Source organism: Artemia franciscana, chromosome 3, assembly GCF_032884065.1.
Source record: "Artemia franciscana chromosome 3, ASM3288406v1, whole genome shotgun sequence".
NCBI lineage: Eukaryota > Metazoa > Arthropoda > Branchiopoda > Anostraca > Artemiidae > Artemia > Artemia franciscana.
The window spans coordinates 50,754,608-50,767,281 of NC_088865.1; the positions used below are offsets into that span (position 1 = coordinate 50,754,608).

The 12,674-nt window shown below is 35.1% G+C and overlaps 1 protein-coding gene across 1 annotated transcript in view; it reads left to right on the top strand.

Moving 5' to 3' along the window:
* Positions 1-9,587, top strand: part of LOC136025378 (sarcalumenin-like) — a gene marked incomplete in the record, with an annotated part of 93,857 nt that extends 84,270 nt beyond the window's left edge. The window contains 2 exon segments of the mRNA XM_065701358.1: positions 33-119; positions 9,204-9,587. Coding sequence (XP_065557430.1) covers positions 33-119; positions 9,204-9,494 — 378 coding nt within the window.
* Positions 9,588-12,674: the final 3,087 nt, after the last annotated feature.

Here is a 12,674-nt window from a genome sequence, read left to right on the forward strand (position 1 = left end):
ATGGAATTAGCTTAATTACCTTTCTATTTAAGGTTCGTGTTCGCAATCATGCAAAGATGGTTGACTGCTATTTGACCACTTTCTTCAATCACAAAGGATATTTTGGAAATAAGGAAAAGGTAAAGTTGAAAATGAGGTTTCATTTTTTTTTAATTAGAAATTATTTTTTTTTAGCACTAACGTAATATCTTTTCAAATTTAAAGTGCAAATTGTATAAAGAATTAGCGATCCGGTGGTAGGATTTCTTTTCTAACCATTTCTTTGGTAAAAAGGCTATTTCCAACTTCCTCATACAAAGGAAAAATTTTGTCACTCTTTCTTCTTATGATTTCTCTAAAAAGTTATTGGCTTAAAATTATTTATCTAAAAATTGGAGGGAACACTGGCAATAAAATTGTGTCTTTAACAAGGACAAAAAAACTTTAAAAGTAGAAAGAATACATTCAGTATGCATTGCAATCTTTGATAAAGCACAAGTAATTAAACAGTGGTGTTTTAGTTGGATTGTGTGAAGAGGCTTGGATCGAATTATGTGAAGTTTTATCGTAGCGAAATACATTAGAAATTCAAGGAGCTTTTTTACTAGCAAAAAATGTAACATTCCCAGTCAGAACTGACTGTAAAGAAGATTGTGTTATTCTGGGTTAGGTTAGTTTAACGGTAGTTTGGCTTAATTGGGAAAAAGTATCTTCCTCTATATTGTTGCTAAGTGTTCCAAACATTTGCTCAACCACGCAAAATTACCCAATGAGTAGCTAAAGCCAATATTGCTCAGGTATACCTTTACAACGAGACTTCTGTTGGTTTCCAAACATCGAAAAAGTATACCTTGTTTTGTCCCACGGCGTGGAATCAAACTGAAATTAAGAAAAAGTTGTTTTTTTTGGGGGGGGAAGGAGGTAAGGAAACTGATAATTTTTGCGTTTAGGTGAGGAAAAAAAATTTATGGCCTTCAGAAAAGAGTATACGCTCCCTTTTTTTTAATAGCTAATGTTTAACAGGCTCTTTGGCTTATTAATACACAATTAAGAAGACCTTTTACTGATTCATAAATCAGAGTGAGACACTTTTATTATACATATCATCAATATACAAAAGAACCACATCAGCAACCTTAAAAAGTCAAAGACTTGTTAATAGTGGCTGATAAACATTCAATTAACAACAATACCGACAATATTAACAAAACAAAATGAAATGAAATGAGACAAAAAAGTGGGAAAATAAAATAAAGAAGAGAGAGAGAGAGAAGAAAAAAAAATCCTACTTAAAAAACAAGACAATAAGCCATCCCATTTAAAGTCTACTCTTTAAAGTCTCTAGTCTACTCTTAAACTGGCTAACATTCTCAGGTAACCTTATATTCGTTGGTAAAGAATTTCTCACTACTGGTCTAGCAAACCTGGAACTAAAACTTCCCCTCTGAGAGCTGCGACACTCATATACCAAATCATCCATATTTCTAGTCTCATAACTGTGATACGAAGAATTCCTTGTAAACATTTGACGAAAAATTTCTGTAGATAAACCATAAATACTATGAAATACAAAAATAGCAAGTTGATAATCCTGAAGTTGGCTAACATTAAGAATCATGAGTTTCCCATAACAATTAACTGTTAACCAAACTGTTAACTGTAAACCAAAAAGTCTAATAGCTTTATTTTGTAAAACCCGAACACTTTTAAAATTTGTATAAAATCAACTAGTTCATATCACACAACAATATGAAATATAAGGCATGACAATATAATAATAAAGAGTTAAAATGGTTGATTTCTCAAGTGTCGAATCAGAACAAGCCCTCTAGATACCTTAGCTGCCTAAATAACTTGATCACTATGTGCTTTCGATCAGATTCTGATCAAGCTGGAAACTAAGGTATCTCACCACAGCTACTTGTGTTAATGGAATATTTTTCTATGAAAACATTTCCAGAAAGAAAAATATTTCCGCTTAAATCAACTGGACCTCCTTTCCGACTAAACAATATAGAATAAGTTTTTAAAAAAAACGGCTGATCCTTGTAAAATTAAAAGACGACTTAAAGCTTGATTAATTTTCTCCTCAAGATTATCAGCATTTCTTGCAGCAGCTGACGAGACCGTGTCATCAGCGAAAGAAAGTAATAACAGCACCCCGAACATAAAACCGCATAGTGTCTACATATACAAGATATAACGAAGGATCCAAGACAAAACCTTGCGGGACACCACAATTTATAAGAAAAGATTATTAGATATAATATCATCAAAACATACACGTATCAACCACCCTATCAAATAAGATTCAAACCACTTTAAAATACTACCTGTGACTCCAAGTGACCTTTGCCTATTAATTAAAATTTCAAAATAAACCGTGTCAAACGCTTTTTTAAAATCTTTTATTTCACCATTTTTCATTGATGCATTCAGAAAATCAAGAAAATGTCGCATAGCATGAACAGTAGAATGGCCTTTCTTGATCTAAACTGACTATCACTTAAAAAAAACATGTTTTGTTAAATGCGCATAATGCCTTTTATGCATAATTTTTTTGTACAACTTCGAGAAAACCGACAGAAGAGAAAATCGATCTCCAGTTAGTCAGATTAGTCTTCGAGCCCCTTTGTGTAGAGGAATCACTCGCACCTCTTTAAGTTTTTGTGGGAATTCTCCCGATTTTAGTGATAAATTAATCAAGTAAACATGGCCTGGCAGAAGGTAAACCATAATAAACTTGAAGGTCTTAAGGTTTATACCGTCACTACCTGAATAGTTTGACTTAATACTATTCACAATCTCTTTCAACTCCTGTATATTCGTTTCTTCGGTATCCATTGTTATTGTTTTAAAAAGTAGAGTGAGTTGTGACTAAGAGTCAAACTTTAGCGTAAAGAGCGGGGTGTTGAGGAGGGGACAACCCCTTTCATATACGGAATAATTTCTGTTCGTTTTAAGTTTTAATGTCGCTCCTTACTTGAAGTTGAAAAAACTTGTTTGTTTTTAGTAAATTTACCTCAGAGAGGATGAAGAAAGGGGGATGCGCAAATTTTTTGACTCGCACACTTTTTGAGCAAAATTCACCATTTTTTGCCTTAATTTGCACTCTCTTTAGACGCTGGGAGTTGGCAACCCTGATGCCGTACTGTGCCAACTAACGGTGTTACTAGTCGAGACAGCTTGTCGGAGGAAAAAATCCTCCCAAATAGATATAGCTTGAAGAAGGGGAAGTTCCTCCGCCCTAATTCATAGGATACTCTTTGTCTTTAGTTTTTTTTAACTTCATAGTTTGAAAAATATAATTTTTTTCCCATTTTTTTTTAACTGTAAATAAAAAAATTCTTGGAAGAATTCCTTGCGAATGAATTTTGAACCTCCAACAATTTGAAGGTAATAGCTTTTCACGACAAAGAATTTTATTACTTTTTTGTTAAATACGAGGTTAAAAAATTTGTTTCAGGATTAGAATTAGAGAAAAACTCAAAATATATTTACCTAGACTAATTAGGTATAAATATTTCTTATATAGTATTATTTCTTATTCTTTATATAAATACTAGCTGTTGGGGTGGCGCTTCGCGCCACCCCAACACCTAGTTGGTGGGGCGCTTCGCGCCCCCCAAGCCCCCCCGCGCGCGTAAGTCGTTACGCGCCATATTAGTTACGCGCCATTGTAGTTGTGTCCCTGAGTCCCACCTGTGAATATAGATAGATTTATATATGTGTTTCAAACTACGCAAAAATTGCGAATAAACAACATTCTTGGCTTTCCCATTGTCTGTGCATATGCAAAGCCGTATGTACTAATAATGACGTCATATACAAACGCTCTTTTTACAAACAAACAAACATGCATCCACATAACTCGTTTTTATATAGATAGATAGATAGATAGATACAATACAAATTAACTGCGTAAAACTTGCGAATAAACAACATTCTTCGCTGTCCAATTGTCGCTGCATATAAATACATTGTCAGGTTTACCGACCCTCGAACATGCAACGTACAATTGTCCATGGGAAAAACAATCAGGATTAAGATCTATACCACATTTTTCTAATGATTGACCTTGAGCTTTGTTAATGGTGATTGCAAATACTAATCGAATTGGGAATTGCAATCTTTTAAATTGAAAAAGCAGATCCGTTGGAATCATGGGAATGCGAGGAATAAGAACAGCCTCACCCTCATAAGGCCCTGTCAAGATTGTGGCCTCTATTAGGTTTTCCATTGTTTTTTTTTACGGCAAGTCGCGTGCCATTGCAAAGCTTTGGTGGGTTGATATTTCTTAAAAGTATTATTGGTACGCCTATTTTTAGTTGTAGCACGTGTGGTGGAAACCCTGAAGGATCTATGGAATTTAAAAATTCAGATGGATAATTAACCGCTTCATTTGGTTCCAAAACTGTGTCGACTGACTTGTAAAGGACTGCCTGGTCTCAAATCTTGTTCAAAACAATATTGTTGATTTCGTGGACGTCTATATTTTTGGGTGCGAGAATCGCTCTTTCACTTAGCCATTTATTATTTTTATAATTTTTTAGAATATTCGGAAATACTTTTTCAATCAATTCATTTTTGGACGTCACTAAATTACAGAAATCAGCAGGTAGTTGTATACGTCCTGAAATTGAGTCTACTGTTTGACCAGAGTCATCGTTTTGCAATCGGACACGCATATTTGTAGTTAATTTTAATATTTTTACGTGTGCCTATAAATTAGAATTTTTTAGGCAAGCATTCATTTCGTCTGCAGGAGTTAAACTACGTAAAAATTGCGAATATACAACATTCTTGGCTTTCCCATTGTCTCTGCATATAAAAAGCCGTATGTACTAATAATGACATCATATGCAAACGCTCTTTTTACAAACAAACAAACATGCATACATACAACTCGTTTTTATATAGATAGATAGATAGATAAAATACAAATTAACTGCGTAAAACTTGCGAATATACAACATTCTTCGCTGTCCAATTGTCGCTGCATATAAATAGATTGTCAGGTTTACCGACCCTCGAACATGCAACGTACAATTGTCAATGGGAAAAACAATCAGTATTAAGATCTATACCACATTTTTCTAATGATTGACCTTGAGCTTTGTTAATGGTGATTGCAAATGCTAATCGAATTGGGAATTGCAATCTTTTAAATTGAAAAGGCAGATCCGTTGGAATCTTGGGAATGCGAGGAATAAGAACAGCCTCGCCCTCAAAAGGCCCTGTCAAGATTGATGCCTCTATTAGGTTTTCCATTATTTTTTTTACGGCAAGTCGAGTGCCATAGCAAAGCTTTGGTGGGTTTATATTTCTTAAAAGAATTATTGGTAGGCCTATTTTTAGTTGTCAAATCGATGGCTGTTTTGAACAGGCGCACTAAATTATTATTTTCGTGGAAAAGATGTTGTAATTGGGAAACGATTGTCCTTTCAATGTTGGGAGAAATTTCGCAACGTGCATTCAATTCAGAATTTCTATCATTGATGAAGTACAAGTGTAAAAATTTATGATTCTCGCCTGAGAATGGTAGAAGAGACCCTGCTCTATGATAAATTTGCCCTTTTACTTTGAAAGTAGACATAAATTGATCTGGATTTTCAATTTGGGCTCCAAACGACGTCATTTGGAAACATAAGTTGTATTTTCTGATTCATTTTTTATTCCTTATGTCCCCGTGTCCCGGTCGTCATTTATATCCCCCTGTTTTATATCCCGCTTATTTTTCAGTTTTTTCCTTTTTTTAGTTTTTTTTCTACTTTTTTAGTTCTTTTAGTTTTTACCTTTTTTAGTTTTTTTTAGTTTTTTAGATGAAATTTTTTTTTTAGTTTTTTACCTTTTTTTCTTTTTAGTTTTTTATTGGTTTTTACCTTTTTTTAGCTTTTTATCTTTTTTATTTTTTTTTATTTTTATTTCTCCGTTCTGACACCCTCTCTCACCGAGTGACTACTCCAGCATGTTCATTTTGGTGTTTTAAATGGTATATTATTAACCAAATTAATGTGTTTTACAATATACTAAGCATCGTCATAACAAAAATGACGGAAACTAATTTCATGACGTCAGCCGAAACATGACGTTACCTGATCCACAGATCCACAGACCCACGGACAGACAGACAACTTATTTTTATATATATAGATTTCTATAAGGGATAAATATTTCTCGCATTAGTATTATTAGGTTTCGCTCAACACAATTAGAGCTTTTGCAAATGGCGCATTCTTCAAATCTATATATATATAAAAATAAGTTGTCTGTCTGTGTGTCTGTCTGTCAGGTGACGTCATGTTTCTGTGTCGACTGACGTCATGAAGTTAGTTGTCGTCATTTTTGCTATGACGGTGACGTCATTAAAGATATTTAAGACATGCGTTCACGGGAAAATGTTTAATTGTAAAATGACTGAAGAACCTACAATGGCAACAGCCGAGGAAGCTGCTCAAAGAGTCTATGCCAAAAAACTTGCTGACAAAGTAATAGACAAATAGACAAAGTAAGAAAAGAAAGCGTGCCGAGGAATCACAAGAACAGCAAGAAAACAGGCTTGCAGCTGATAGAGAAAGTAAGAAAAGAAAGCGTGCCGATGAATCACAAGAACAGCAAGAAAACAGGCTTGCGGCTAAAGAACGCAAAACCGCGCATTAGATGAAAATCCACCTGGAAAGCGAGAGTCAAAACATATCAAAACTGAAAATGATAGCGATGATGATTGGGTTTGGGATTTTGACTTGGATAAGGTCATCAATGCCTACCAGATTTAAGTTAAAAAACAAAGGTTCGGCGATATGTACTTCATAGTGACGCTGAAAAATAAAGAAGAAAAAGAAACTGAAAAAATGTAAAAAACTAAAAAAAAAAAAAACACTCAAAGATAAATTACAGACCGGGACACAAATGACGACCGACACAGAGGGAATATAAATGACGACCGAGAACCTCAAAGAAAAATTACAGACTGGGACACCCGGACACAAATCACGACCGGGAATATAAATGACGACCGGGACACAGGGACACAACTACAACGGGGACGCCGGGGGCACAGGCGGGATATATAATTGACGACTGAGACACAGGGATTGTTTGAATAGAAATTACAGACCGGGACACCGGGACACAAATGACGACCGGGACACTGGGACACAGGGAATATAAATGACGACCGGGATACTCAAAGAGAAATTACAAACTGGGACACCAGGACACAAATGACGACCGGGACACAGGGAATATAAATGCTATTTATATACACAGACAATGGGACAGCGAAAAATGTTGTATATTCGCATGTTTTACGTAGTTAAAAATATATATTTATATCTATCTCTATTCACAGGTGGGACACAGGGACACAGCTACAATGGCGCGTAACTAATATGGCGCGTAATGACTTACGCGCGCGGGGGGGCTTGGGGGGCGCGAAGCGCCCCACCAACTAGGTGTTGGGGTGGCGCGAAGCGCCACCCTAACAGCTAGTACTTTTATAAAAATGACCCTAAAATAGGGTTTCAAAATAAGGTTTTGTGCATGTAAAAAGACGTTAAATAAAAAGAAACATAGCAGATTTTTTGCTATCAATTTCAGCGAAAAGAAAAAGAACTATAACTATAAATTCTACCTGAGATCTTTATCAACATCCTTGCTTAAGGCTACTTAAAAAAGTAACAGCGTAGAAATCAGGAAAACCTTTATCTAAAAATATCCTCTAGTGGCAATTTCACATCGGATCAATTGGCATATTAGACTCGTTTATATAAAGTCAGCAAGAATATAAACTGGTTTGTCAACAATCGATTTTTTTTTTAGCGGACCAACCACAAACCATTTAATATACGCAAAGTAACGTATGTTACGGAATGGCAACGTGAAACTAACTGAATAAATGCAACATGATATCTCTATATAATTTCCTTCGAATTTTCTTTTTTTTGCGAAGAAAGAGAACGCAAAATTAGCATTACAGGTGTTATGTTGGTCTTTTTTTAATTTATAAAATATCTTCACAAAAAAAAATTATCCATAAAAATGTTTTTGCAACCTTTCAAAATATATTTCTTTTTTACAGCCTTGTCTCCTCCCTCCTTTTAAACAACAGAATCTTCTTTAATAAGGAAAGGAATCCCTTTCACCCCCTCCGCTTTCTTTTGTTATCTCCGTCCTATTAAAAAAAGAATTTTCTTTAACAATAAAAGGAACCCCTTTTGTCCCTTCTGTCCTATTGATAAATAGAATCTTCTTTAACAAGGAACGGAATCCCTTTTATCCCCTCAGCCTCCTTTTGTTACCTCTTTCCTATTAAAAAATAGAATTTTAATCCATAATTTGGGCCAAATAGCCCAAATCATGTTATTATATAAATTAAAGTATTGTATTTTCATCATATTTTGGTATACTTCGGGATTAACCTAACTTCCCTTCTTGAAAATGCGTAATTACAAAATTATACGGAATAATACGGAAGTACTAAATTTCGCTTATGAAAAATTGTTTTCAATAATTTTTTTTTAATTTTGTTTCTTCTTAGTACAATTATTAACAAATATAAGTTTATTTATCGAGGAAGAGAAATCGGTGGTGCCTCCTAGCCTGTCTTAAACGACTTATTTGGCTAGCCCTAACTTTCCCGGATGTAATCTCAAATAGATAAAAACAAATATTTATCCTGTCACATGTTAGCTGAAACGCTTATGGACAATTAGGTGGATAACAATGATCATCACACCCACTCCGCTGTAAACATAGCTAATTTACAAAGGGACTGTTCCTGTTCCTTTTTGTCTCTTACATATAACTTCATACTTTGTTTTAATTTTTTAAGTGACTGAACTGTGAATCTATATATGAAGTCACTTCTTCATATTTTCTGGGGTTAGCAGGTGTAACTTCTCTGATAACTATATCAGACCACTTGAAGAAGCAGTCCCCCTTACCTCTGGTATTACTTACCCCTCGCGACACACTAAGGATAAGTAATCGGGCTTTTCGGATAAATATTCTTGGCATGCTTGAGGCAAATCCGGTGTCAATGATAACAGCAGAGGCTGAGCTTAGCTTCTCCTTACTACTCAAGAGTTTACACCCATTTACTTTATAGTAATTTGGTTTTTAAATATTCTAACCATTTGTTGTGTCCAAAAACCTCGTTCAGACTGCAAATCTGTACCTCCACTCTTAGAAGCGTACTCAATTCTTTTATACTTATTCTGCAGGTTATGGATGATATAATTGAGAATCCTCACAAATACCATATATTTGAGGGCCTGTCCACACTGACGAACATATCACGTTACGACCTACCTGATTCTGACGTATACCGCGATTTTTTCAAAGTGCACAAACTGTATGAATTTCAAAATCTTGCATCAACTTGCTCATTCTTCAGAGGATGTCCTATTGATAAGTTGGACGTTGCCATATCTTATGAACTACCTGAATTAATTGGGAAATACAAAAAGCGGTTGCAGTCCATCAACGGAAAGACCAAATCCAAAGGAACATAGGAAGAATTTGAATTGGTGATCGGTGAGATTAATTGAGTGCTTTCACTGATTGTGTGTTATGATGTCTAGTAAATTAAAATTCTTGTTTTTAAATGTCGTCTTAACCTTATACTTCTTGGAGGATCGATCGAAAGAGAATCAGTTTTGATTTTTCTGTGAATACTAAGAATCTGAGTCCTTGAATCAGGAGTACGGGGGGCACAAAGGATAAATAAAACAAATGGTTTTAAAGTGTTTACTTTTATATTTATAGCGTGCCTGGAGAAAAAACCGGGAACAATCCAAAAATCCTTCTAATAGGCCACATAACAAATTATCAGCCTAAGATAGCCAGAAACATTATTTTATTAAAATGTTCATAGATACGATAAGAAGTTTATTTCAAAATTCCTATGACAAGCCCCGAAGGGCCGAATTCGATTTCAGAGTCATAAAACGGAAAAAAGAATCATAAAAAAAGCACAACAACTAAAAACTGGCAAACAGTGCCAAAAACAATAATATCAGAATGGCAAAACCATTCATTAGTTGAAAAAATTAAGCTGTACAATGTCAGAAAGTTAAAGAGTTAAAAGCTGATAAAACTAAAAACAAAGTGAAATAAAATAAAATGGTTTAAAAGAGAACATATAGACAAAGGGGAAGGAACGAAAGAATCCAATGAACATAAAACTTGGGTATCACCAGTTCCAAATAGAAAAAAAAGGAAAACTAGCGGTTTATTTTATCAGTAATCAAGGGGACAAAGGTTTTTTCATACCTGGAGGCTAAGCAACGGATGAGGGACAAGATAGGAACGGGTTCAGAAACAGTACGTTTTTGAAGTGACTGAGCTGTTGGTCTACATATGACGTCACTTCTGACGTCGCGTCTTCATATTTTCCGGGGTTAGCAGGGGTAGCTTCTCCGATAGCTATTCCAGACCACTTGAAGAAGCAATCCTTCTTACCTCTGGTATTATTCAACCCTCGTGAAACACTAAGGAGAAGTAATCGGGCTTGTTGGATAAGTATTCTTGGTATGCTTTGTATCAGAACCACCCAGACGGCGTCTGGAAAGGGAGTGCCTTTTGGGGAAAATGTTGTCCTTGCGAGGGTTTGTTATTGCAGTTTCTGCAAAATAGTTTTAAAGTGTCTACCTTTATATTTATAGCGTGCCTGGAGAAAGAAACTAGGAACAGCCAAAAATCCTTCTAATGGGCCAAATAACAAATTATTAGCCTAAGATCGCCAGATACTCAGACGGTGTCTGGGTGGGTGCCTTTTGGGGCAAATATTTTACTTGCAAGGTTTTGTTGTTGCAGTTTTTGCAAAATGGAGGCACAACGTACCTCTTCTGCGCTCAAATGTTTCCAACTTCGTCTGTTTTAGAAGGAGCTAGTATGGAACCTTAGCTTCTTTGAAAACTATTTTCCTTTTTTTTTTTTTTTTGAATGGATTCAATTTTTTCTGATCCATCACGGAAAAAACCAGGAGGACAAACTGGGCAAGAATAATCAAGATACGTGTAGAAAAAAGAAAGTAATTATCTTTAAAAAACGGGAAGGGCGACGTCAAATTTATTTAAGAGCTTAAGGACGCATTAGCTCTATGGACAATTAAATAAAAAAAAAACTAGTTTTTTTAACTGAAAGTAAGGAGCGACATTAAAACTTAAAACGAACAGAAATTACTCCGTATATGAAATGGGTTGTCCCCTCCGCAGTCCCTCGCTCTTTGCGCTAAAGTTTGACTCTTTGCCACAATTCTACTTTTTAAAACAATGAAAAACTTTAGCGTAAAGAGCGTGGGACGCGGAGGGGACAACCCATTTCATATACGGAGTAATTTCTGTTCGTTTTAAGTTTTAATGTCGCTCCTTACTTTCAGTTAAAAAAACTAGTTTTTTTTATTTAATTTCTGAACGTTTTTGAATTAATGCATGTTTGATTTTGGCTCTCCGCACATAACTTATTGAAATGAAATTAGTATATTAATTTTTTTTTTTTTGGCTAAATGGCTTTCTCTTAGTTTTGATCAGACGATTTTGAGAAATAAGGGGTGGGGAAGGAGGCCTAGCTGCCCTCCAATTTTTCGGTTACTTAAAAAGGCTACTAGAACTTTTAATATTCAACGAACGTTTTTATTAGTAAAAAATACACGTAACTTAAGAATTAACTTACGTAACAAACTTTTATATTCTTATATTTTTATTATGTGTACGAGGGGGTTTGTACCCTCGTTAATACCTCGCTCTTTACACTAAATCGTAAGTTTTGTCCCAACTCTTTAAGAATGACCCCTGAATCAAACAGGCCGTAGAATAAATAGTTGAAATCACTAAAAATATTTTAGCATAAAGAGCGAGGTATTTATCTCCTCCTAAATACCTCGCTCTTTATGCTAAAGTATTTTTAGAACCCCTCATATGCGTAATAATCTCTGTTCGTTTTAAATTTCAATGCTATTCCTTACTTTCATTTGAAAAAACGTTTTCATGTTTATTTTTTCATTGTTTTTTTTATAGTAATGCTAGAAAATCCTGCGCCCTTTTCATTGAATTTTTCTTCCCCCATGACATATTCCTCAAAGGAAAGATCCTCCCACAAAGCCCTCTCCCATCAACCCCACCCCCCAAACCAAAAAATCCCCATGAAAACGTCTGTACACTTCCCAATAACCATTACTATATGTAAACATTGGTCAAAGTTTGTAACTTGCAGCCCCTCCCTCAGGGATTGTGGGGGAGTAAGTCATTCCCAAAGACATAGTTATTATGGTTTTCGACTATGCTGAACAAAATGGCTATCTTAAAATTTTAATCTGTTGACTTTTGGAATAAAATGAGCATGGGAGGGGGCCTATTTGCCCTCCAATTTTTTTGGTCACTTAAAAAGGACACTAGAACTTTTCATTTCCGTTAGAATGAGCCCTCTCGCGACATTCTAGGACCACTTGGTCGATAAGATGACCCCTGGGAAAAAAAACAAAAAAAAAAAACAAATAAACACGCACCCGTGATTTGTCTTCTGGCAAGAAATACAAAATTCCACATTTTTTAGATAGGAGCTTGAAATTTTTGCTATAGAGTTCTCTGATATACCGAATGCGATAGTGTGATTTTCGTTAAGATTCTATGACTTTTAGGGGATGTTTCCCCCTTTTTTCCAAAATAGGACAAATTTTCTCAGGCTCGTAACTT